This window comes from Paramormyrops kingsleyae, chromosome 23, assembly GCF_048594095.1.
Source record: "Paramormyrops kingsleyae isolate MSU_618 chromosome 23, PKINGS_0.4, whole genome shotgun sequence".
In the NCBI taxonomy this organism is placed as follows: domain Eukaryota; kingdom Metazoa; phylum Chordata; class Actinopteri; order Osteoglossiformes; family Mormyridae; genus Paramormyrops; species Paramormyrops kingsleyae.
The window spans coordinates 1,631,541-1,659,409 of NC_132819.1; the positions used below are offsets into that span (position 1 = coordinate 1,631,541).

The window sequence follows — 27,869 nt, forward strand, 5'->3', positions numbered from 1 at the left end:
AGTTGTTATCAGTTCTTTTAAGTAAAGAGGAGTGTTTCCAAATGCACTGGTGGGTGAGGAGAGAGATCTTGTACTCGATCCTGGCAGAACAACAGAAATCGAGACTCATCAGACCAGGCAACATTTTTCCAGTCTTCAACTGTCCAATTTGGGTGAGCTCGTGCAAATTGTAGCACCTTTTTCCTATTTGTAGTGGAGATGAGTGGTACCCGGTGGGGTCTTCTGCTGTTGTAGCCCATCCGCCTCAAGGTTGTGCGTGTTGTGGCTTCACAAATGCTTTGCTGCATACCTCGGTTGTAACGAGTGGTTATTTCAGTCAAAGTTGCTCTTCTATCAGCTTGAATCAGTCGGCCCATTCTCCTCTGACCTCTAGCATCAACAAGGCATTTTCGCTCACAGGACTGCCGCATACTGGATGTTTTTCCCTTTGCACACCATTCTTTGTAAACCCTAGAAATGGTTGTGCGTGAAAATCCCAGTAACTGAGCAGATTGTGAAATACTCAGAGCGGCCCGTCTGGCACCAACAACCATGCCACGCTCAAAATTGCTTAAATCACCTTTCTTTCCCATTCTGACATTCAGTTTGGAGTTCAGGAGATTGTCTTGACCAGGACCACACCCCTAAATGCATTGAAGCAACTGCCATGTGATTGGTTGATTAGATAATTGCATTAATGAGAAATTGAACAGGTGTTCCTAATCATCCTTTAGGTGAGTGTACTCATAAAGAGATGAAATAGCTGCATATCTTTATCTTTAGCATTTCACATCTTCTTTTTTTTTTCTTTTTTATGAACTGGACACCTGATGGCTTAGACCTTTACTTATCTATTAATTTGACACTTGAGTATCAAAACACTGTCAACCAATTATATATTTCCAGTATTAGGAATGAATTGTGATTTATTTGGCAACATTTTGTAGTTTGACTGATTTTACTAAGTGCATTAGTACTGTACAAAGTTAGAGGTACACTACTTGATGAATTCCCCCACTCCGTCTACCTTGGACTTCCAGTGGGGCAACCAGAGGTCAACCCAGCCCTTTCCCCATCCCATACTTCTGGTATGGCAGCATGCCCAGCTCACAAACAAGAATCAGGGCACCCACTCTGTCCAGGTTAACTGACCCACACGGAGGTATATTATTGATGTGACATGCAAATGACCAATAGAAAACCAATTGTGCAAATGTCACCATTCTGAATTTGTCACCCATACCTAAATCCGCTGGGGACCTCGCCTGAAGTATACAGTCAGCTAAGTATGTGAAAGATTGTTCTGGAGATCTGTGATAGATTTCATTTTGTCTGAACATTGTTTTGCTGCTGGTCCTGGAGAATGGAGAATAATACCTGTCCCCAAATATCTCACCCAGTAGAAAAAAATAAGTACACACCACAAGCAATTGCTCTAAGACTCCACGGGAAGTTCAGCTTCCTCCAGAAAATTTAAACAAAATTGAATTAATCAATGCATTAATGTAGATTCATTTTTTTGCAATTAAACGTGTAATCTCTTAGTAGTTGAACCACAACACTGATTGTTTCACAGGAGTTGCTTTCAACAGCCAATATATTAATTTTCCCTTTGAAGGCACGATAAATACAGCCCATTGATGCCGTGCTTTACTGAAACTCTACAGAAGACTTTTGTACACTTTGCCTAAATGGAGAACAGATGAAAGCTATCGGTCAATAGGTTTTCATGACGCATTTTGGAGCACACTCAGACACGGTGCTTCACTGGGCATCTATGGCTGTGTTCAGAATGTCCACTCACCCACAATATACTCCAGTCTATAGTGAATCAACCATTTTGTAGTGCTGTTCAAATTTTCAACTTTAAATTCCATTCACTACAAAATTGTCAAGGTCAAATGTAGTGTACAGAAGCTGCATTCTACATCAATCGACTTGGACCATCATTCATTGTGGCCTGTTACACGAGTGTCAGAACCATATTTGAAAAACTATGATCAGTCTGAACTGTAACTGTTAAGCGCTCTTAAAGTGGCTCGTTTATGAAATACTTTAGTGATGGGAATTCCAGCTCCTTTTAGTGAGCCAGATCATTTGACAATGACAGCCGACACTTTCAGATCCCAAATGGCTCTTCATTTAGTACCACTACTGGCTTTTATAATTTGGCCAAATTTAGAAATGTTTCGACTAGGGATGTAAGCAATTAATCGATTATCAATTAATTGTCGATAAGAAATTGCTCGATTAAAATTAATTAATTGCAATTAATTGTATTTTGAATCCATAATTCCTTGCCAGTCCTCGTGGGGCGCACTTGACGCCAGACGTACTTGACGCACACGTGGGAACACAAGCAAACAACAGATAAAACAACAGATAAAAGAGAAACGGTACACAGAGGATGAAGAGGGCAAAACAGAGTGCAGTATGGAGCCACTTCAAGTTGGTCAATGACGACAACAAATGTTATTCCCTGCCCTCAAGTGAACTCAGAATAAACCTTTGATTAAGGAATATGATTTGCATTTTTTCTTCATATCATATAGAAGATAGCATTCTATGTTACGTATACAGTAGATGGAACCTATTCAGAGGGAAATTCAGCTTCTCAGAAAAATTGCCGCTTAGCAATTAATCGATCATCGATCGATAAGATGAAACAACTATTGAGTAATGAATTACTCGATAATTTGCATGATTTGCATCAATCAGTTAATTCAGTCGAACTTCCCATCACTACTGTGTAGCGACTGGGCCACATGAGCTCACCACGCCCCCTAGCGTGGTGGAGCACTTCTGGTTTGGGATTGTCTACTTGCTGTGCATTTTCATTTTGTTTCTGCTTTTTCTTTGGCGTGTGTTTTTTTAATTTGCAGCGCATTTTCATTTTGTTTCTGCTTTTTCTTTTGCGTGTTTTTTTAATTAGCAGCGCATTTTCATTGTTTCTGCTTTTTCTTTTGCGTGTTTTTTTAATTTGCAGCGCATTTTCATTTTGTTTCTGCTTTTTCTTTTGCGTGTGTTTTTTTAATTTGCAGCGCATTTTCATTTTGTTTCTGCTTTTTCTTTTGCGTGTGTTTTGTCTCTAGGGGCCACCGTAAACACTAATTAAAAAACATCAAGCATTATATACTACAGTTTATACTTCACGCTTTCAATACATACATTAACGCGTGCTGTTACAATGCAAGAAGTATTAAAGGATAAAAAAGATTAAAAGTTATGTCCACCAGAGGGCAGTGCGAGAAAATCATCTTGCTCAGCTCCTTCGTTTTCAGTCTCACTTGTTTGTATGAGGTTGTGGCATGAAATATCTTCCACTCGCTGCCTCCACAGCGAGTTGCCAATTTTGTAATACTGCTGCAGCATTCTTTATATTCTACCCACTGCTCCACTTCATATTGGTACTTTACTCTGCCACATATAACTTTACTACTTCATGTTGAATGTTGCATAATATGATGTCAAATATCTCATAATAGTATTTTGTACTTGGCATTACACCTGCACAATATAGGAAAAAAAATCAAATTTTTTGCGATAATTATTGCAGTATTTTAAAGTAAAAAAAAAAAAAAAAAACTTCAAAATAAATAAATTTCCCACAAACACGTCTATGAATGAATTAAATAGCAAAGAAGAAAATGATTATGACAGGCTCGGAAAGCACATGCAGAGCTCATGCAAAAGTAGCAGCAGTAAGCAATAACTAATTTTAAACATATACTAGATAATCTTGAAAAGGAACGATCATTAACATTGCAAAGCTTGCTAAGTTTTGCCAAGATTTCTAATAGAGCCTGACCGATTTATCGGCAGGCCGATATTATCGGCCGATATTAGGCATTTTCCAAACTATCGGTATCGGCATTTATAATGGCCGATAAATGAATATTTCAAAAATAAAATAAAAACGGACGAAACACACTTCAACCATGTCATGAGTGTTGGCGTTGTATAATTTGTCCACCAGAGGGCACTCTACACCGTCCCTGTTGGCAACACTCATGTATAACGCGCCACACATCCTGCAACCTGCTGATCCAGCCAGAGTCGGGCAGAGAGAACCAGTTATCCGCGAGTGAGATCATCGGTGAAGTGTGTTCATGGTGAGTTGGTCACGAGACATACATTGCTTGAATAACAATTAAAAGAACATCCCCATCAGTTCTCTTAACTCAAATAAGCATGACAAAATTCGTGACTATCATGTCCAGTTTTGCTGCTGTTAAATAAGCCGAGAGTGAAGCGGAATTAGCTAGTAATTACGTTACGTTGTTACAGTGTAGTTGACTGACTGTCCTTTTAACTTTTGACAATGAGACTGAAGTATTTCTTTAATAGCGTGACAGTTATAGCAGTGAGACGTATCATCTCTCCTTGGTCTGTTATATTGAAAATGTATGTTTTACAATTTGCAGTATGACGTTATCCATTGCTAAATTATGGCTCATCATAGACTAGCTAACCACAAAGCTAGCTAATGCCACTATCAGTGGAAGACCGCTAACGTTAACATTAATGAGCTTGGAAACCACAACGAACTTATTCTGCCTAAATAAAGTAATGATTACTGTATTTATAACTAGCATATCTCTAGTTACAGTCCCTGCATTGTAAAATGTAAGTTAGACATTTGCAAGGAATGAACATTTAGACATAGAGAAAAAGTATCAAACGTAGCTTGTGCATAAAGGTTCTATTGCTTGTGCTATTCAAAGTTATATTTATGAAGCTTACCAAGTCTTTTAAAACTGGTAACTTTGATTTGGTTGTTGTTGTTTTTGTGTTTTTGTTCAAAGGACTTTACGTTTCATATCTTAAGTTTGTATTTTTATACATTTTATTTATCAGAACTTTAATATATTTTGATGTTCCTCTGGTCTGTTGTGACAATAAAAGAAACAAGTTTCTTTTTAAAATGCATTATCATATTATGTTAGTTAAAACTCATAAATAACTACAAATAACTAATGTTAGGGAAATCTGTTAATGTTTTGTTGCGCGTTTCTGAAATTTTATTTATTTATATATATATATATATATATATATATATATATATATATATATATATATATATATATATATATATATATATTGGAATATTGGATTTTAAAACCAACAAATATTTGTATCGGTATCGGCCTTCAAAATCCTTTTGCGGTCGGGCTCTAATTTCTAAGTACAATAGTACCTCCATTCTTGAACTTATGCCTTGTCCACACGTACACGGGTATATTTTAAAACATACCAATATATCGACTTACCAATATTTTTCCCGATATTTAAGCATTTTACCATAATCGGTTATCGGTTTTATAATATCGGGCTCACCGAAAAACGCCGCCATCTTGTGGGTGTTTTCAGAATTACGAGCATGATTGCCATTGCAGCACGGCATCTGAGGGGAAACAACAACTGCGTGCACAGGTAAAGTATACTTACTTGCTTTGCTATATTTAGTAAACTTTATTTAACATAACAGCTATTAATGCACAAATTAGATGTGTTACATAAATGACTGATATGTAGTTTACGCAGCTTGGCTCTAAGAAATAAAAAAAAACTCACAGTCACGTAAGAGAATCCGTCAAATCCTGTCACAATAAAGACGTAACTTTGCCTGAATTAAATAATATACAGCCATTAATAAGCACATGTTGTAAATAAAAGCGCTGAATTTAATTCTCTCTCATGTTGTCTATATGCTCATCATTAGTCTCGTGAAGTTGGTCGGCTAAAATAACCCATCAAGTCCTATCCCAATAAATATGTAACTTTGTATGAATTAAATCATTCACAATAATGGATGAGTGCATATAGTAAATAAAAGCGCTGAATTTAATTCTCTCTCTGTTGTCTACATGCTCATCATTAGTCTTGTGAAGTCGGAGTCACGAATGCTAAGATAAACCATCATGTCCTGTTCCAATAAAGACGTAACTTGCCTGAATGAAATACAGCCACTAACGAGCGTCTATATGCTCATCATTCATCTCGTGAAGTCGCTTCCATTTTGCTGTTCACTCAGCGGGTTGATGCTCATGAAATGCTCCAGCACAGCCACCGCATATAACTTTTAACAAGATTCACTAAAACATCCCGAATTATATTAACATTTACTATATAACCATCATTCCGCTAATAAACATCTTCTAAATAAATATAACTAAGAAATTGAATGCGCTTTGTCAGCACGCATTTCATAATCTAGAAAAATCTACGTTTTTTTTTCCAAAAATGTAATTGTGATATAACATATCAGAAAAGCAATAAAAAACTGTTTTGTTTGTTGTATTTCAATATTTCAGAATATTATTCAGTAAATTAACATTATCCAGCAAATTATTCTTCACTCTTTGGCCTATAAACAGTTTTATAAACTTAATAAAACTGTAGTTTAAAATGAAGTTACATTTCTGCAAAGTTGATATGACTCCTGTGCTTGAAAACAGACATTCTATATTTATTTTGCTTATTGGTAATGTTAGTGTTGCTGCTCATGTTTTTCTCTGTAGACTCTGTTTTCTACACTACAACCTAGTTCTGCTCAACTGGGAGTATTAAACTGCATTAAAACAGCAATGTTATTTTTTTTTTCAGGTGGCTAAGAATGTTACCTGTTTTCTGTTTTTTTTTTACCTCATTGAAGATTTTATTTTTGAAGAAAAACACTTTAGTAACAGTGCACTTCTTGTATTTTTTGCACTTTCAGGCCCCTCTATTTATTGGTGTATAAATAAGAGTTTTGATTTGTATGCAAGGAGAGAGTGATTGTTATAAATAAAAGAGTTTGTTCAGTTCAATGGTGTTGTAATCATTGTGTCAAAAATAGAAGTATAATAGTAAATAAATATTGGTTCTGAAAATCGGTTATCAGGCACATAAACATGCAAATAATTGGTATCGGTAATAAAAAATCAATATCTGTCGATCACTACCTTTTTCTATACGTTTGGGCTTTTGTCCACACGTAAACGGCATCTCAGGGTAAAGATTTTAAAAATCTCCGTTTCAGCGTCGACATGTAGACAGGGAAAACGGAGTTTTTGGCTCGAAACGTCAGATTGTGTGACGTTGTCCACTTTGTTTAACGTCAGAGCGTGCGCTGTTTGCTATATACATTAGGCAAGTTTGAGCAATGGCGGACTTAGCCGAAAGAGTGCTTGTGCTAACCTTGCTGACAGGACTCCTTACATGTGTACAGATAAATGTTGAGTCACTCTCGCATTATATTGATCAACACAGGCGTCGGAATTTGCGCCATGGTTTTCAATTTAACAGGACTGACAATTAGGCTTCTGATTGGCTAACATGGCAGTACGGTTAGAGTTATAATGCCACCTGTTGTTTGGGCTTGCTTTTGACAGTGCATTTTAGAACCGTTTTAAAACATACCCGTGTACGCGTGGACAAGGCATCAATCTGTTCAGAACTCGGGTTCGAATCCTAAAAAGTTCAAGTTTCGGGTTCGAATTTTCCCCATAAGAAATAATGGAAAACCAATTAATTGGTTCCCGGCCCCCAAAAAGTACACCTAAATATATATATATATTTTTTTAAAGCATTTAAACACAAAATGAATAGGACAAAATAAGAGCATATTCTGTACTAAACACATTTATCAAAACAGTAATTTGTAAAGTAAGAAAATAAATGTATCCAAACAATGTGTAAAGTTTAAAAAAAAAAAAATGTGTCCTGCCCCGATCGTCCGATCCTTCCGTGTGCCACGCCCCCTTGTTAACCCCGTGTGGAATAACATGTTATCAGCTGTTTCTGGTTGTCATTAGTCCTCTGTATTTAGTCCGTGCTTCAGTTTGTTTCCCCAGTTCGGTCACTGTATTGTCCATCTGCGTTTTGCCTGCCTTACCTGTAATTAAACTCCGTATTCCCCGACACCCTGACGTCTGCGCCTTTGTCTCCGTTCCATCCACGCGCCGCACAACAATCTTATTATAATTAAATGTATTAATGGTTTATTATTAATGATATTAAAATAATGAATAAGAAATCTTTATTTTAAATGTATTTTATTATATAATAATTACCGTTACTGTCTATCATTGTCTAAATGTATTTTTACTGTCTAAATATATGTATTCAGTTAGTGTAAACATGCACGATGCTATCACAGCGGATGCGAGGCTGAGACTGAAGCGTTACCCTTTGTTTCCGCTGAGAGACGTGCCGCATGACTCATTTCCCGGCGTGTACAAGTTATCTTAGGTTGGTGTCCACGGTTTGACTTCTGAGATTCAGATCGAGTTCAAGGTCATTTTTTCGAACTGGTTCGTTCGACTTTTAAGAAATTTGCGTTCTAATGAGTTCAAGAATTGAGGTACCACTGTACCTAAATAAATATTTCTAAGTAAAAAATATTATAGCTTATGAAAATACCCCATACCACAGTATAATGGCATGAAGATAAGGAGCTGTACCCAGTGGCACACAATAGTATTCATTATATTTTTTCTTTTGTTTCTATAAATATTCAGTTTTGAGTATCTTCCAGCCACTCATTCATAAAAAACAATCAAATGCTACTTTAATAATAACTGAACCATATATAAACACATAGTCCCGTGACAAAAGGTGACCAAACGGCACCCAAGAATTTTGGTAATGCATCTCACATACATGTAGAGTTACTTCCACCCACAGGTGCTCAAACGACATGGGGCAGGAATCCAGAATACGCCGGGTGGCCATGATGTGTAAACAAACGCATTGTGAGCATTGAGTATAAACTGGTCGACAGACTTGTAGTCAGATATTTTACACCCGCCTGTAAGCCAAGCTTCTCTGCATGGTGTTTGAGAGACATCTTGACAAGACAGAATAAACTACCAATAACATCAATGCTCACAGATGACAAGTTTAACATGCAGTATTCAATCTGTTGCACGCAGAAGCAGTGTTGCCAACTTAGCATTTTTATTGCTAGATTTTGCAGCTTTTCAGATCTCCCTAGAATTTTTTCTTCAAAAGACAACTAGACACAAATCTAGCTACTTTTCAAATTTATCTTGCAACTTTTAACAATTTTTGATAAGTCACTCAAATACTAAAATGCATGCATTTTCCCTCTAAAGGACAAAAATATTTTCTCTGTCACACAATCACAACACACAGTCTGTTTTTCAGCCAAGCAGCACAACAGCCTGAAGAGGGGTGGCTAGCGCTCGTATCATATTTGAGTTAAATTAACCCACTATAGCAACTTCCCCTGAAAATTTGTTGGCAACACCATGGTAACGTTTTTTTGCAACTCAGAATGACAGTCTATTATTTCATATACAGTGGTATCTCAGTTCTGAAACTCATTAGAACTGAAATTTCTTAAAAGTTGAACCAACCAGGTCGAAAAAAAATTACCTAGAGCTCGATCTGAATCTCAGAAGTCAAACCGTGAACGCCGACCTACTTGTACGGGCGGGGAAATGAGTTACGCTGGATGTCTCTCAGTGGAAACAAAGGGCAATGCTTCAGTCTCAGCCTCGCATTAGCTGTGACAGCATCGTGCATGTTTACACTACCTGAATACATGTATTTAGACAGTAAAAATACATTTAGACAATGATAGACAGTAACAGTAATTATTATTACATAATAAAATACATTTAAAAATAAAGATTTCTTATTCATTATTTTAATATTAGTAATAAACCATTAATAAGTTTAATTATAATAATATTGTTGTGCCGAGCGGGGACAGAACAGAGACAAAGGCACAGATGTCAGGGTATCGGGGAATACGGGGTTTAATTACAGGTAAGGCAGGCAAAACGCAGACGGACAATACAATGACCGGACTGGGGAAACAAACTGAAACACGGACGAAATACAGAGGACTAATGACAACAACCAGAAACAGCTGATCACACGAGGTTAATGAGGGAGCGTGGCACACGGAAGGAGCGGACATTCAGGGCAGGACACATTGTTTGGATACATTAATTTTCTTACTTTACAAATTACTGTTTTGATAAATGTGCTTAGATGTGTTACAGTATATGCTCTTCTTGTTTTATCCGGTTCATTTTGTGTTTAAATGCTTAAAAAACACATTTTGGTGTAATTTTTTTGGGACCGGGAACCAATTAATTGGTTTTCCATTATTTCTTATGGGGAAAATTCGATCACAACTCGAACTTTTTAGGATTCAATCCGGAGTTCTGAAGGGATTAAATTCGAGTTCTGAGGTATATGGAGTTAATTTTGTGCCAAAAGTATTAATCAATTTTGAAAACCGCAAGCAAATCATTAAGTATTAGAATGAAAATATGTTTTCGAAATATCAAAAAAAGTCGAATAAAATCATTTTTTTTCCTTCTTCTTCTCTAATTTGTTTTGCTTCTGAATTTTTTTTTTGCTTCTGACTTTTGGCACTGTTTTAACGGGTGGGTGGGTCTTAGCAGCTTACACGTCTATTGGTCAGCTGGAATTTGGAGTGAACACGCCTTTAACCATCTGAGCAGTACAAGCCAACTCCATGACGCTTCAGAACATCGCAACATGGCAGGAAGCTCCGGAGCCAGTTTACAGCATGGAATTGCATGATTGTAGTTCTATAACAGTGTACTTTTATTAGGAATCTGTGTATGCAACACATATTTCACGTTCATAAAATGTCACCAACCCATCCAGTTCAGTAACTTTCACTATTCCACCAACGTGCTGACCGTTGAGTTGTTGAGTTTGGGCATTTGTGTAATCTTCTGTGAAAGTTGTGTTTTTTTTGTAGTTAACTCACTAACAAAGTTGCCTCCATGTTCAAAACTGTCAAATATCTTGAGAAGGAGCCATGCTGGCATGACAGCATTCTTTATATTCTACCCACTGCTCAACTTCCTATTGGCACTTTGCTCTGCCACATATAAGTTTGCTACCTCATGTTGAATGTTGCATTATTTATCTAACAATATATCATAGCAGCATTTTATACTTCGCGTTATCGCTGCATGATACTGGAAAAAGTTCCACTTGTTGCGATAGATACTTCAATATACTATGCTACCTTGTTCAGGTACCATGGTATTCTGTTACACCCCATGGTATTTATTTCCAACCTGCATCGATACTATATTTAGTACTAATGGTACTGCCAAGAAGTACGTATAGTTTCGTTACAATAAAGTTACTGTATTATAAACACTGCACTCTGATCATTTCAACTGCACTGAAATGTACTGTCTAATTGCAGTACTGTATCATTACAAAGCTATGGTAAGCATTACGTAAAATACTATAGAAAATAAGCATATATATCCATTATATAACATATTTAAAAATGTTATTACCATGGTACAATACAAAAAGCTTAACAAATCACCGTTGTATCTTAAGATACACTGTAATGCTAGGTAGCATACCATGGTATATAGGTGGCCAAATTACAATGGTTTTACCATAGTGGTACTACTATACCATTACCTTGATGATAATACTGCAGTACTTTTTTGTAAGGGACGCCAATTGAACTGCATCGTGATTTGCCCATAAAAATGTATCGTTTGGTGCGTATTAAAAGTGATTGGAATTTCAGTGTACAAATACTGTAATATATCACCGCTTCAACTGTCCTCTACTCGGGTATACTTTCGGGTAATCGAGTACGTTTTCCCATTCTATGAAGCCCCATGCCCACATTAGTTCCAATTGTGCTTTTGGAAAATGCACGCCCGATTGTAAACACTAAAAACTAACCGAAGGGAGCTCCCGCCCTGGTCGGTGAAAATACCGAGGTTACCTACTTTGCCGTAGATACTTGTAAAAGTCCTTGCGGTTGAAAAGGTTGAGAATCCCTGGTCTGATACTTCAACAAGGCAGTTCCATAACAGTACAAGCATGCAGCCAGGGACTGCGTTTTCTGCCCGCCAGCTAGAAACCATTAAAGAGTTTGTTTTTAAGACTTACAAGGTAATCTGTCCGCACTATTCTATTACTCCGCACTCACTTCCTTTAGTAGATTTCCTTCATGTCGATGAGACATAAGTTTAATTCCAGTTACAAATCTTGTAAAAAAAAAAAAAACTAAAAAAAAAACAAATTAAAGATATCAGTTTCCGGGTGTCACTGTCAAAAGTGTCCGACGATCCCATACCAGCGGAACGTTCCTATGTAGTTTAATCAGGATAAAACAGACTATCAGACTATACCAACCAAAAGTACGGGCCGCTGATATTCTCTGTCGCCCTCCCTATCTGTTCCGATTAGGTAGCCTTGCCTTGCCGGCGCGCCAGTCAGTTCTCGTTTTGATTAGTTACAGCATTATAGAATCATTCCCTTTATTTTATTAATATCTTTATGGAAGTAAGGTGGGCGTATTTAATTATTCCCTCAATAATTAACACCCCCGGCTGTTTATATTATTGTATTCTGTTGTATACTTCATCTGTTTATATGCTGTATACTTGCTGTTTGCTTAATAAAATAAAATAAAATAAAACAGACTGAACTATTGTTCGTCAATTCCGGTCCTGCAGAGCAGTCTGCAGCACAAGATGTGGTGACGTATGTTGACGTAATACGCAAAGTGTACAAGCGTGTCCTGGGGCTGGCTGCTGTTTGTTGATCTTCCTTTCCCCCTTCCCTTCAGTTTTTATGTTGTTTATCTGACTCTCTCTCTTTCGCAAGTAAGTGTTGGTAGAATGTGTTTAGTGATCGTTTCGATGAGTCCTGGTATTAAATCATAAACAACTCTATATTTGTTCATATAGAGATGTTTATTATTTAATACCAGGACTTTGGGTGTGTGTGTTTTTTGCCGCCGTCATTAGTATCAAGCGATTTGCTTAGTCTGGTTTTTGAACTGATTGCATTTCCTTCAGAAACTCTAAAAACGTCAGTACAAAGCTAACACTATTCTCATACCTGTCAAGTTTTGGATTTGAAAACAAGGGAAATTTTCCGGCACCCACCGCGAGCCACCCCAACCAAGCTCCAGTATCCCTTATATGTTATGTGTACAAGAAAACTAAAATAACCACTTGTCATTTACATTTTATTTTCATTACACATTTTCTTTTAATTTCTCATGTTCAGTCATGTACGTGACTCTCTGGCATTCACTAATGACTTATTATACAGATTTGTTGCAGACTTTGTATCCTTGTTGAAGTCGTTACAGAAGGTGAAAGTAACGTTGTTTTTGGCACACAGTATTGCCATTTTAACCTCCGCATTTATGACCTGGCCCACATAACAAAATTTGTCTGGCCCACTTGTGGGCCACACCCTTGCCTCAGTTCTGGCCCAAGTCTGGCTGGGTCCCCGGCCCAAAACTGGCCCAAACAATGAAAACCGAGACTAATAATTTGCTTTGGCCCAGATCTGGCCCACACACAGTAAAATGACTCCTATTGTTTCTTTTGGCCCAGATCTGGCCCACACACCATAAAATGACTCCTATTGTTTCTTTTGGCCCAGATCTGGCCCACACACCATAAAATGACTCCTATTGTCTATTTTGGTCCAGATCTGGCCCAAACACTGTAAAACTGATCTGACTGAGTGTCGGCTGAGTGCCGGCTTGGTCCCCGGGCCAGATGTGGCCCATAAACTGTCATAAAGTGCTTGAAATGAAACACAAATTCAAAATTAGTAATCCATTTAAAAATACAAGGTATTTTTTATTTAATTATAACAAACATAATAAACAATTAACAAAAATAAATAGTTATAACAAACAACCTACATTACAAAACCAATAACAAACTTTTCAATAAAACAACAAATTTGCGCACTTTTTAAAATATTTAAACATTACTGAAACTTTCTGTCTCACTCACACACACACACACTCACTAAACACTTTCTTTCATAAGTAGCCTTCTTTTCCGCCCGCCTTCTCGGTCAGCTGCCAGCTGGAGCCACCGCTTTATTGTGGCTTCAATGTCCACTTCTGCTGCGCTAGCAGTTAAGGGGTTTCTCCGAACTGCAGCTAGGTATAAATGAAAACACATTGTAAGGCCATTATGGAGGTCTTAAGCATCAGTTAAACATGTCATCAGAGAGAGACCTTCTGTACTGTATGTCCAGACAAATATACTTACCAATCACTACCTCTCTCAGTTTAAGGGAGGCCAAGGAAGTCTTTCCATTGACCCCCCTCCAGTTGAGCTTTTTTGCCAAAGTGTTAGAGAACACTTTCTTCAATATACGCCAAGTGCAGTCACGCACATCAGCCCCACCAATAAGCCCCAAAAAGTTTACCTGAAACAGATTTTAAAAGAAAACAAAAGGGATTCAATTATTTATCACCAAATGTGTGACAAAAGTAGCATTAATGCTGTTATGCACTGTGACTGCCATGCCAGTGAGCCTAGCTTACTGCTCCTGCCATCAAATTGTTTCTATCTGGCCATGGGCAGGGTTTGGATCTGAAACTCTGTTACAAACTAAAACTGAAGCCAATATGCTAAGTACCAGGTACCCATAAAAAACCCAGCAAACTTATAATGCAAATACACAAGTTATCCAAGAGTATAGCCAATTAGACTAAGAACAGGCGACTGGTGGCTTGGCCATTTGCTCAGGGGTGCAGAGCTCCCAATGGCACCAGGGGGTTTCAAAATAAAAGCCCCTGCAGCGACTCATTAGTCATTCCATTAGTTTTAATTTAAAGTGATGTGTACGTCTCGTCATTAAAAGTGGTATGTTAATTAAAAGTCAGATGATGTTTTATCATATAAAGACTCACCATCTTTTTTAACATTTTAAAACTGTGAATCATTAACATCTGGAATCTACAAGGAGAATTGGAACCTGACCTGATAAGCAATACCCAACCCTATAACCCTGTGGGGCTGCCTGACTTAAGGGTAATTCCATGTCCAAACCAAAATATTTTAACAAATTTTCCTAACTACCCATGTTGGATTTGCTTCATACTTTATGTAAATTATGTTATTGTACCCAGCAACTAATGTGCAAAAACTTCAGCTTTTACAAGTAGCATAAACCATTCAAAAGTAATGACTTACGGAACTTTTAAATTTTTTTAAGCAACACTTGTTTATTAGGGCAATGACTCCTTTTTAAAGCCTCCAAACATTTTACACAATAGTGGTTGGACACAATGATATCATTTATATCAAGTATGAAGCACATCCAAGATGGTCAGCTAGGATGCCTGCGTTGATCTTACATGGAATGACCCATAAATTTATAGACTGTCAGTGCTACTCAAAGCAACTCCTGCAGTAACCCTGTCCTACACATCTCCCATCTTCTCCTCTGTACCACAGATTAAATCATCATTGTCCTACCATAGTCCTATCGCATGTTTTGAATTTGCATATATTATTTTGAGAAAATATAAGACGGATGGATGGATGGATAAGACTTCACTATCACTTCCAGTTTCAGGAGCACTGTCAGCAATAGAGTGCAATCAGTTTCTTATATAAAGAAAAACCCTGAGAAATGCTCACCATTTTTAGTTGAAGTTCTGGATCCTGCTGCATCCTCTGCTCCAGACTGAGGAGTTGAGGAAGGTCTTGCAGGGGCAGCAGACCTTCTTCAATGCTTAGGTCCAACAACTTAGCCTCACGTTGTTGAAGAAGACCAATAATGGTCTTTTGTTGGTCAAGCACCATTTCAAGTTTTGTGAGGACTTCCCTAAGCAATGCTATGAAAAATAAGTTTCATATATTAAAATGAAATGCATTCACACACCAGAATGCCCTATGATAGGAGTCATCTTAAAGTACAGTCAACCCAGCAATGTCTAGGCCAGGGGGCTCCAACTCTGGTCCTGGAGAGCTACTATCCATTAGGTTTTCTATCCTACCTGGCTTCTGATGAGCGACACCTGTTCTCAGGTAAATACCAGGAATAGGTGTGGCTCATCAGAAGCCAAGTGGGACAGAAAACCTACTGGATAGTAGCTCTCCAGGACCGGAGTTGGAGACCCCTGATCTAGGCAAATAAAATTGCAACAAAAACCACTTAGTTGTATTAAATACATGCTTTAAGTGTGTCCCCTGGCCAATGGATATGTAAAAGAGGTGGGGGTAACAAAAATCTGGCCATGATGACCGAAGCTAAAGGCTTGAAAAAATACCAGTAAGGCAGCTGAGCGGGAATTGGTATTGGCCTTACCTGGTTCTGATGACTGCTCAGGAGCCCAGCTGAAGGTCTGATAACTTGCCAGTGCTACAAGAGTATATATACAGTTTTAAGTGAACGATGGAAAATGTCCTATGAAATGTATCCGTACATACACAGTCAATCAGAAAGCTAAAGGACACACTCACATGGAATATCATCTCCTGCCTCCCAGGTCTCGAGCATGTTTGTAAGGGACCCGTGTGATGCTGGGGGTGCTGCTGCTGGTAATGTGGTGATTGGGGCAGAGGATAAATTGGGATGTGGGGTGGCTGTGACAATGGTTACGTTAGGGACAGGGAGGAAACTAGCTGCTGTTGTGGCGACAGGGAAGTTTATGAAAGGGGCAGGAGGAAGGTTTTTTTTGGGTGGGGGGGAACAGTCCTCTGCTGAGTCCATGGATGAGAGCTCCAGACCCCCCAGGGAACCAAGCCTGACATTCTTCCTGTTTTAATGAATCAACACAACTCATCAACATTGAATGGAAAACTGTGTAAAATAAAACACAAACCTCGACCCGTATCAATTCAATTCAGTGAAGTTTAATAGAAAACAAGATTTTAAACAGCATGTGAACGGGAAAAGTAATAGTGATGTGCTGAACAAACTGACACACCTTTTACGCCTTGGTGGCCTTTGTCCAGACACCTCTGCTTCAGACTTGAGGTCAGACATTATCTCTGCCTCTTTGGCCTTCCTCCTGCCCTCTTCATAGCTGTCTGTAAAATACAGATGCAATAAACATTATTGAATCCCTTTAGAATCACTCAGCAAGACACTCTGTTGATTTACTGAAATTGAGTACTTTGCGGAATATCAGTCAGCCTCCACTACAGCCAAACAATGATCACATATCTTAGCCAATGGTCATGCATACAATAATAAATTAGAATAGAGTGGTGCTTAGAAGTTTGCAAACCCTTTAGTTCCCTATCTACTTTTAGATCATATAAAAAATATTCTAAAATATAGAATATTTTAAGGGGTTCACGATCTTTCAAGTACCACTGTAGGTGAAATAAAAGGTAGAATCTGTGTTTCTGAGGTCGCTGATATTTGAGCTCAACAGCCAAAGTACACTACTTCCTTCCTTCCTGCTCATGCAATGTGTCGATTGGCTGTAACTATTTATGGCTTGGGCCGTGCCAGTATGTTCCGGGCCTTGACTGTCTACGAGCACTAAAGGTTTTTTTTTTATTATTTTAAATTTTTTAAGAGCACTCATGAAACATACAGCTAGGGAATTGTGAAGAGAAATTTGCTGAATTTGGCTGAAAGTGTATTGGGATAGTATTGTGGATTGCACAAATAATGTAACACCTACCAGTTGAAAACATAGTGCGGACTTCCCAGCGGTCCCAGCTGGGGTCGGGAGCTATGCTGTTTTTGATGGCCTGGTGGAGTGCCATTCCCCTCAAAGAATCAGGCCAATAGCACTGGCCATCCTTGACCCAAAGGGTTGGGACCAACTCAACCTCATGAGTTTCCAAAAATTCTACAACCTTAAACATCTGAACAAGAACATGGTTATGAAGGTTATAAAGATGCAAAACACATCAATGTCACATATGTAAACATTTACATATATATGATTTAAAAATGTCTTGAAATTATGAGTTATGATTTGGCGTTACTGTCTGAATACTGACTGTCACCAAAGTGTGTGCACATTACATGCTATTTTGAGCTTATTATGAGCAAACAAAGATCTTGAAAGTCGTTTTTGGCAATTCCACCATTTAGGAGAACGTTATGAAATCACTTTCCAGGTCAGCAGACCTTTGAATGGACTCCTATGTGACTGAATGTGAGGGACCAGCAAGCAGACACAGGGGCACAGAATTTATTACTAACCCAAAATTTACAGAAAATCCAAAAATCATCAAAATACAAAAGAACATACAACAAAGGAAAATCCTGGGCCCAATAAAATTAGGTCACCCAAACAGAATGAAACCAAAATTAAAGCACAACATAACCCAACCTACACTGAACATAACTGACCTCACAAATAACACGCTGGGGAAACATATATACTGGGTGATCAGTCCAGCAATACACAAAAGGGTGAAACACTACCATAACATTTATACCTACATGCCAATAACTCCATAAACCCCATAACATATTTAGCCCATCAAATTATACAAACAATTGTATAAAGGAAAACTAAATCAAAAATGTTAACTAGAATATAATAAACAACTACGCCAAAACCCAACTCCCCATCCCCCTACTGTGGGCTCTCGTTGGTACCACCGGGTCAAGGCGGGGTTACCATATTACCATTGTGTGGCCATCTCTGGCCATCACACTGAACAGCAATTCAAACTAATTTTTGTTAAGCAAATACATAAAATCTAACACTAAAATTGTGTTGGTAGGTAGGTTAAAATATTACACACCACACTGCTTTCAGAGACCATTTGCCATTCCGTCACATGGGGGTCCATTCCAGGGCATTCCAAACTGGTAAACGTTCACCTAACCTTCTCCTGAAAGGTGAAATTACCAAAATGCCCTACCACTGCTTGTTCTTAGTAAGTTAAAAATAGCATGCACAGTCCAACAATATTATAACAGCAAGGCCAATTTGTTTTTGCTGTGCACTGAAGACATTTGTGTGTGAGATCAAAAGATGAATATCAGAAGAGAGATAAATTGATGGTTAAATGCTTAAGTGGCCCTGGATATCTAGTCTCAGTTTAGGCTTTGGGTGTCACCTGTGAAGACTGCATTTGTAGTTAAGAAGGGTAGACCAACATGAAGCCCAGAGAGCTGTCTATGGGAGAAAAGCATGTCATTCTGAAGCTGAGAATAGAGAAAAATCCCTCAGAGGTATTTCAAAGACATTGGGCATAGCTAGTACCACAATTTGGAATGTCCTGAAAAGGAAGGAAACAACTGGCGTACTGAGCAACAGGCATCGAACCGATCGTCCAAGGAAAACTGATGACAGACAAATGGTGAGAGCAGTAAAGAAAAAGCCCAAAACAACAGCCTGCAACAGCATGAACAACCTCCAAAGAGCAAGGGTGGAAATATCAGTCCACTGGTTGAGGTAGACTGGTTTGTTGAGAACAACAAAATAGAGGTGTTACGAGCTCCAGTCTAGGGTTGGAGCCTGACAGAAAGGAAAGGGTAAGGGGAGGACGAGACAGGGAACACAAAAAGGGAACACAAGTAAACTAAGGGGTATTTTTTATATTTTATTTATGCCACATGGACACTTCACAAATCACCTGGTGCAACAAGACTTCGGGAGTCCAAGGCCAAAACAACAAACAAAAACACCTACTGAACATGTCCCAAATCTAATCTAAACCTAAGAGCAGCGAAACAAAGTGGAAACAAAACAACAATCCTAAACCTGACTCCTTAACCAAACGAACAACAAACCAACATGCTTCTCAAGAACAAAGATGGCAGCCACTCCGTATGCACCGATTCACACAGACACAACAAATACACAATCCGAAAATACAGTGTCCGAGGGGGTGAGCAAAAGTGTAATCAGTAGTAAGGCGGGAGATCAAAAACCAGGAATGCAATTAAACCAAAGCAAAATTACAAAATCAGAAAACCAATAACCAAAACTGTCATAAATAATAAATCCAAAACCAAAAAAGCAAATTGCTCTGCTTTGACAATAATCAAAGCAATGAGCAGAGTTCTCGAGGTTGGTGACCTCGAGGTTTTCACTCCAGGAACCGGAAGTCAGGAATGCAGGAACGATGCAGAGTTCTGGAAAAGGCGGGGCTGGAATCAGGGAGGCGGAGCGCAGGGCAGAGCTGAAGTGGCAGCTGGCCGAAGGCAGAACCGGACCACATACAGACACAACACAGGATTCCCTTACGGCACGTAACAGAGGCCGTACTGCAAGGTGCAAACCACTCATCAGCAGTGAAAATCATCTGGATTTTTGAAGTTCGGGAACAAAGTTTTACAGAAGGACAAGACAAACATTAACATCTACTAAACCGATGGAAAGGCCAAAAGTATGGAAATAAATACCAGTGAATAAAAGCTCTGATCTCTCTTCTGATATTCATCTTTTAATCTCACACACACAAATGTCTGCAGTGTACAGAAAAAACAAATTAACATATGGTTTACATCAGGGCCCTTGTCTTGCCGCTTTTCCACATGCTGTTCCAATGATTTTGGATGGTACTGATATGCAAAACGTGTGGAATTTCCCCAAAAGAAGCTAGCAAAGTTGGTTGTGAGCCATAAAAAATGAAAAGAGTAAAGATGAACCAAATGAACTGCACAAGAAAAAAGGATAAATTGCATCATTGACTCATGTGCAGTAGTGGCACTGCAACAAAGTTGTCATGATTTGGTAACCTTAGATATTTCTCAACGTGTCCAAGTAGCTCAATTGACTTCAGTTGCGATGAGATTTTGCCAACCAGGTAAATACCCAACTCGCATGAATTTAGAGGATAGTCAAAAAAACTTTCCATTAATTCATATTCCCTGAAGACAAGGTAAATCTTGTCCAGAGACTGAAGGATGTTTTCAATCAAAGCAATTCTGTCACCAATCTTTAAACACCTGTCTCCCTCACTCAATATATTAATTTTGGTACCACTAATTACAAGCTCCTGAAACTGAACTACTGGTACATCTACAATAGGAGGAGGAACTGGTCCATGGATATGCTCCTTTTGCAACATCCTCTTCCCATGTAAAGGCTCATTCTCTCTGGAAAGATCCATTTCAGAGATTCGCCGAATAACCTGAGCCAGTGGATGGTGCGGAGTTCTTACCATCTTTTTAATCTTACCCAAATAATCTTCAAATGGAAATCCTGATATTGAATCCAGATGTCCATGTAATTGTACATCCTCAGCAAGATGGGTTAGTCCATGAACATTGTAAGTAACAAATTCAGGACCATACAATTCACTGAAATGTGTTACAAAAGACACAAGCAGGGTGTGTGCAAAATCATGAAGAGCAACAGACAATGAAGGACTTGCAAGAATGAAAATGGCAACAGATAACAACATGAAGTTGTCATAAACTGAAGTTGACAAAACATTACGGAGAAACACTGGCCCTGTATACAGCAAGAACTGTCGCAGCTCTGTGGCCTTCCTCCTCAGCCTTTCCGAAAGCCCCCTTGGTTTACGAGCAAAATCCATGGGAATGAAATGTCTTGAGCCTATGAGTTCACTAGAGATTTTATCCATTTGATGAGAGGATAAGCGGCAAGACAAGGGCGCTGATGTAAACCACAAATCCAACAGTCTTCGCACCACCCCAAGACAGACAAGATGCATATAGTCATGGGGAAAGCATGACACCATGCCTATACCAACATCCCTTAATGGTGAATTTATCACATGATGTTCCTCATCAGACATCCTTTCAAAAGACAGATCAGTGCGGCGTGAGCTGTTGACCTCTGGAAATGTCATCCTATGTTTAAGATACACACCTGTTTGGACACACTTATCACAACCAGAGTAACCAGTGTGAGATTTTGTTCCTTTAATGAAAGCTCTGGCTGGAGCATCACAGATAATAGAGGTCACTTTTATGAAGCACTGCTTCCCATTGACAAGAAATCCTCTTCTCAGCTCACGTAATTCACTGACTAAATCTCTTAAATATTCAACAAGACAATCTGGTTTCGAGTTGCCACAAAACAGAGCAATAACAACAGGCTTCATCACAACACCCTTTAGCAAGCCAAGGACTGGCCAAAATTGCACCGAGGAACTCTTAAACAAAGGTAATCCATCTATGTTTAGCTGCATTTTGAATACATACTTGTTTGGAACATGAGACCAGAATTGTTTAATGCTTTTTGCAAATGCTTTCAAAATGCCAAAGTAGTAGTAAGTGCCACGAGCAAGAACTTGAATGTTGTAGGAGGTTGTGGTTTTCAGAAGAGTTCTGGCATCCTTTGGTAGCAAAGGATGATGAACCCTCAAGATGGTGAGAAGGGCAGTCAAAGCTATCAAAGACACCCTAAAATGAACTGCCCAATCACACAAAGACTCTGTAAGCGATGTGCTGACATTGCCTGCCTTATCATCATTCTGGGACTCCTCATCACTGTCATAAATTTGTCCCTCATCCCCCTTCTACTGCCTTACAGAGGTTAACTGCAGCAAACTCAGGACCAGAGGCACGCAAGTCATCCTTATCATGAAAGGCAGCAAGTATAGCATTCACTTTTTTCACTGCTCGCTTTCTAAGACTACGCCTATCCATGTTCTTACTCTAATGTGTATTGTACCTGGAATAGTTTTCTTTCTTCACCCTAAGGAACGAGACAAATGAGAAATCAACATCAAACACACAAATGCCACATTAATAACAAGCTGTGCATTTTAATAGAGGTTATATCAAAGCACATGACCGAACTGGAAAACAAGTCTCATTACATCCATGAGAAAGCTATGGCTTTTTATTGTTGGCATTTTGTTCATTTAAATATCCAAATATTAGTGAGAAGGAGGAAATGTACTTGTCGTGACCAGTAACGTACTAGGAGTGGGACAATTCTAACAGTGATTTTTGCTGTATGTTACAATGCACAATATCAGGGAATTTCAACTCCACTGTAAGTTTCCATCACTTTGCAAAAGAATGAAACCTTTGGATGTTATAGATATATAATATGAGACATGAATTTCTAAATAGGGTAGAACCACAAATATGCCATAAAGAGCCATAATATGATTAGTGGAGGGGACCGGGTACTGATCACTGATTATTCTACTCCTACTCATATCCTGAGAGGCTTGATAAATACTGTCCCTTAACAGGAAAAGACTGAGAACTCCAACAGAACACCAAACACGTCCCTAAAGTTACTCTCAGGCTGTGTGGCTACATGCTTTTCCTCATACACTCAAAAAAACAATTATGTCAAAACTGTATTTTAATTACATGACAATTTTCCATGTAATTTTATTACATAAGTTTAATCTAAAGGGTCTTGTTTCTATAATGTTGAGTATACTTAAGTAAATTAAATAAACTTAATGTACATTCCTATGTAAACTTTGTGTAATAATTAAATAGACACATAAGGGTTATTTAAAACTTCACCTTAACATAACTTAATCATTATGTGTTGCACATACAGTTAATGTGAAGTTTACATTAACCTATGTGTTTACATGTAATTATTAAGATTAACTTTTACATAAAACGTAAGTGTTTATATGTAGTTACTGAGTAAAGTTAATGTATTTTTCTATGAACCTATGAGGCGGTCTCCTGTAATAAATCACAAAAAAACATTTACAGTTCTGCACCGCCAGATATATGAAAAACAATTAAAAACACACTTTCCAAGTACAGCAAACTCAACAGTAATATATCGTGGCGATGGGCGGACCGAGACATCGCGAGAAGCAAAGAGACACGGACACTCGATTGCCGGGGAAATACAGTCTTTATTACCAGTCCTTACAAGCCCTACATCAGGCACCCAAAGAGCACCGACCCCCAGCTACACAAAGGAAACACAGGGTTGTCAGACGCCGAACTGTAAGACGCATACACGGTGGGAGATTTATGCAAGCTAATTACACACGAGGATCAGACCGGGAACACACAAGACACAGGTAAACACACGCGCAACAATAAGGAAATATAACCATTAACAGTAACAGCAAAAATACAAGGGCTTTTTACAACTGCACGGGGGGTATGCTGGGACATGCGCCCCGCCAGCGCTACAATAACAGCACAAGGATATTTCACCATTTTTAGTAAAACTGGTAATCTTATATATTCTATTATATCTAAATGATTCCAAAAAGCATGACACACCCAGAGGAAATAATTCTCGGTTTGCTAAGCAGCTCCACACCCTCAATCACGACTCCAACATCCTCTGGTTTATCCTCTTCACCAGCACCTTCACTGCGAATCACAGAAATCCCCACTGTGGTCTGAGAGATCTCCCTCTCAGCTTCCTCACCATTGACATCCTAATGGTGGAAAAAACGAACACGGTCATGGAGAAAACAAGCAAACACAACACACAGAACAAATATATTACAAGTTAAATCTTAAAATCGCACAGGAACATGGTACTACTGATCAAGTACCGCTTGATGAGCGTGTTGCCGTCTTCATTGAGGTAGACACAGCCTTCTAATGACAGAGTCCCTTTTGAGTTAAATGCTCTCACTCTGCAAAAGGCATATAAAATGACAATATTTGATATTTTCCAGCACACTGTCCATAATAATTATTGTAAGCTACATCATAAATAACAAACATATTAACACAAAAAGACAAGGACTATAGGTTATTAAAAAACTCACCGATTCAAACTCCTTGACATCCGTCTGCTTCAGCCCTAATCATGTCCGACGTTCGTGGAGGCATGGCAATAATAATTATTTTACCGCAAAATTGCTGCATTATCGCCACCTACTGTGCTGGAGTGTAATACATGTCACTCCTTATGTGATCTAGTCAAATATACACTCACCTAAAGGATTATTAGGAACACCATACTAATACGGTGTTTGACCCCCTTTCGCCTTCAGAACTGCCTTAATTCTACGTGGCATTGATTCAACAAGGTGCTGAAAGCATTCTTTAGAAATGTTGGCCCATATTCATAGGATAGCATCTTGCAGTTGATGGAGATTTGTGGGATGCACATCCAGGGCACGAAGCTCCCGTTCCACCACATCCCAAAGATGCTCTATTGGGTTGAGATCTGGTGACTGTGGGGGCCATTTTAGTACAGTGAACTCATTGTCATGTTCAAGAAACCAATTTGAAATGATTCGAGCTTTGTGACATGGTGCATTATCCTGCTGGAAGTATCCATCAGAGGATGGGTACATGGTGGTCATAAAGGGATGGACATGGTCAGAAACAATGCTCAGGTAGGCCGTGGCTGTCACGATCGGTGGTGCAGACGAGCAGGCAAGCAGACGAGCTGACCAAGGAAGCAGGGTTAACGTGGCTTTATTGCACGCAGACAGGACCGGGGAAAACACGACAGCAACGTCAATGACAGAACTGGGGACTACTGACTCAGACACGGACTAAATACAAGAGACAAGCTAGACTTAACAGGACACAGGCGATCACAATTAGGGCTGAACACGAGGTAACGAGGTGGGCGTGGCACACATCAGGAGCGGACGGAGCGGATCATGACAGAACCCCCCCCCAAAGGCGCGCACACCGGGCGCGCCCGAGAGGAGGCGACGGACGGGACGAGACCGGGGAACAAGACCTGGAAGACAAAAGCAAAAACATCAACGAGACACTGGAAACAGGACAGAGACACAGAACAGGAACAAGGACCAACAGAAAGACAGGACCTGACAAAGAACAGGAAATGCAGACAGGCAGACAGAGAAAGGAGACACAGAGGGGACAGAAAACGGAGGAACAGGACGAGGAGTGAACACAGGAGACACTGAGGGACGAGGAGCAAAAACCGGAGGGACAAAGGGACCAGGAGGGAACGGAGGAGACACAGAGGGACGAGGAGCAAAAACAGGCGGGACGGAGGGAAAGGGAGGAGGAACCAGGGGAGCCCGAAGGAACCCGCAGGCGAGAGGGAGGAGGGAGCAGGAGGGGACCACCCAGGGGCCAAGGGAACGGGACGAGGGAGTGACGGAGGGGACACGGAGGAAGCAGGAGGGAACACCCGTGCAGGCAGGCAGGAGGGGGAAGCCGCGGCAGGCGGAGGCGCAGCCGGAGCAGGGGGGCCCGGAGGCGGCCGACACGGAGCCGGAGGCGGGACCGAGGACCGGCACCGAGGAACCAGGGGGGGACCCGGAGGCGACCGCCGACCCCGAGCCGGAGGACCCGCAGGCAGCCACCGAGCCACAGCCAGGGGCCGAACGGGCGAGCCAGGGGGCAGGGCGGGCGGGACCCGGGCCCGACGCCTGTGTCCCCGTCCCTTACGGGACACCGAAAGGCGGGGTCCTGGGGGGCGTCGGCTTTGCCGGGGTAAGGGTGAGGGAGTCAAGGCCTCTAAAGAGGCAACAGGCGGGGCAGTCAGAGCCGCGGGCGTGGCCGCAGGCGGGGCAGTCAGAGCCGCGGGCAGGACAGCCAGAGCGGCGGCCTCAGGCGGGGCCGCGGGCAGGACAGGAACGGCGGCCTCAGGCGGGGCCGCGGGCAGGACTGCCAGAGCGGCGGCCTCAGGCAGGGCCGCGGGCAGGACAGGAACGGCGGCCTCAGGCGGGGCCACGGACAGGACAGGAACGGCGGCCTCAGGCGGGGCCGCGGGCAGGACAGGAACGGCGGCCTCAGGCGGGGCCACGGACAGGACAGGAACGGCGGCCTCAGGCGGGGCCGCGGGCAGGACAAGAACGGCGGCCGGTTGGACAGGCGAGCAGGGCTGGGCTGGCTGGACAGGCGAGACGAGCAGGTCAGGCGAGACGGGCTCGGGCGTGCGGCCAGCAGGAGGTGCCGCAGGTAGAGCAGGCACCTCAGGCGTGCGGCCCGCAGGGGGCGCCTCAGCGAGCGCCGCCAACACGCGGGCAGCAGGGGGCGCAACCGTGGCAACCTCAGGAGGGTCAGGCGCCGGCAGGACCGGCGAGACAGGCAGGACAGGAGCCGGCGATACAGGCAGTTCAGGTGCCGGCAGGACAGGCGAGACAGGCAGTTCAGGAGCCGGCAGGACAGGCAAAACAGGAGGGAGCGCCTCTGCAGGCACCTTGGGCGCCTCAGTCCCTTGGCCAGCAGGGGACGCCTCGGTGGGCGCCTTGGGCGTTCGACCAGCAGGGGGCGCCGCAACGGGCGCCGCCGTCACGCAGCCAGCAGGGGGCGCCGCCCTCACGCGGCCAGTAGGGGGCGCCGCAGCGGGCGCGGGAGTCGCAGGGGGCGCCTCAGCGGGCGCGGGAGTCGCAGGTGGCGCCTCAGCGGGCGCGGGAGTTCCGGGGAGCACTGGAGTCACGGGGAGCACTGGAGGCACGGGGAGCACTGGAGTCACGGGGGGCGCTGCAGGCGGCACAGGAACCTCGGGGGGCGCTGCAGGCGGCACAGGAACCTCGGGGGGCGCTGCAGGCGGCACAGGAACCTCGGGGGGCGCTGCAGCCTGTGGCACCGCGGGGGGAGCTGCAGCCTCAGGAAACACAGGGGGCGCTGCAGCCTCAGGATCCGCGGGGGGCGCTGCAGCCTCAGGATCCGCGGGGGGCGCTGCAGCCTCAGGATCCGCGGGGGGCGCTGCAGCCTCAGGATCCGCGGGGGGCGCTGCCCGGGTCGGACACTTGGGAACCCGCGGAATGGAGTCCAAAACGGCCCTGGCCCCTTTAAGGACCAGGCGCGACCCGGAACAGGGGCCAGCTGCGGACGTGGACAACGAAGCGGCGGGCGGAAAGGCAGGGCAGACAGTGGCAGGCGCAAACACTGCAGGGTTCAGAACAGGAAGGGGGTCCTCCCGATACCCAGCCAAGGCAGCAACGGAGACAGAAGCAGCCCCCAGACGTACCTCCTGCGCCTCTTCCTGTCCGCGTTTCTTCCGCCTCTTCTTCCGTCGCCCTCCTGCAGCGGGCAGCGGCGATTGGGATGCCTCTGGCAGCTCAGAGAGGGGACCAAAAGGCAGTCCGCTGGCGAGGGCTACCTTCCGCATTTTGGCTTCAGCCACCCCACGTCTTAGCCGCCTCAAATCTTCGCGCACCTCCATTGCGAGGTGCGCGTCTCCAGGCAGGGACGTCTCCTCCAACGCGTCCCTGCTCCGGCTGGCCATAGCCAGAAGCAGGGGATCCTCCCGGATTTCGGGCTGGTGAAGCCAATAAACAACCTCGTCCACGAGGGCGAGG

At 41.8% G+C, this 27,869-nt stretch overlaps 1 protein-coding gene and 3 long non-coding RNA genes across 7 annotated transcripts in view; all 4 read right to left on the minus strand.

Annotated features, from left to right (window-relative positions):
* The window catches only part of LOC111837918 (uncharacterized), a 67,004-nt gene extending 54,565 nt beyond the window's left edge, over positions 1-12,439 (minus strand). The window contains exon 1 of one of the 4 annotated variants that reach the window (XM_072706005.1): positions 11,739-12,439. In XM_072706005.1, the coding sequence (XP_072562106.1) occupies positions 11,739-11,876 (138 nt within the window). In that variant the 5' untranslated portion in view covers positions 11,877-12,439. The remainder of the gene's footprint in view (positions 1-11,738) is intronic. The other 3 variants (XM_023800383.2, XM_023800381.2, XM_023800382.2) reach the window with 3 other exon arrangements.
* Positions 12,440-13,682: 1,243 nt separating this feature from the next.
* On the minus strand, positions 13,683-16,359 carry LOC140581993 (uncharacterized). The gene is made up of 5 exons (XR_011985038.1): positions 16,245-16,359; positions 16,090-16,143; positions 15,420-15,616; positions 14,040-14,199; positions 13,683-13,927 (listed from the first exon to the last, which is right to left on the minus strand). It is a non-coding gene; the product is annotated as an uncharacterized lncRNA (long non-coding RNA).
* Positions 16,360-16,377: 18 nt separating this feature from the next.
* On the minus strand, positions 16,378-17,591 carry LOC140581994 (uncharacterized). The gene is made up of 3 exons (XR_011985039.1): positions 17,420-17,591; positions 16,712-16,814; positions 16,378-16,540 (listed from the first exon to the last, which is right to left on the minus strand). It is a non-coding gene; the product is annotated as an uncharacterized lncRNA (long non-coding RNA).
* A 5,713-nt stretch (positions 17,592-23,304) lies between these two features.
* LOC140581941 (uncharacterized) lies at positions 23,305-24,658 on the minus strand. The gene is made up of 3 exons (XR_011984996.1): positions 24,399-24,658; positions 24,180-24,263; positions 23,305-24,059 (listed from the first exon to the last, which is right to left on the minus strand). It is a non-coding gene; the product is annotated as an uncharacterized lncRNA (long non-coding RNA).
* Between the last annotated feature and the right edge of the window lie 3,211 nt (positions 24,659-27,869).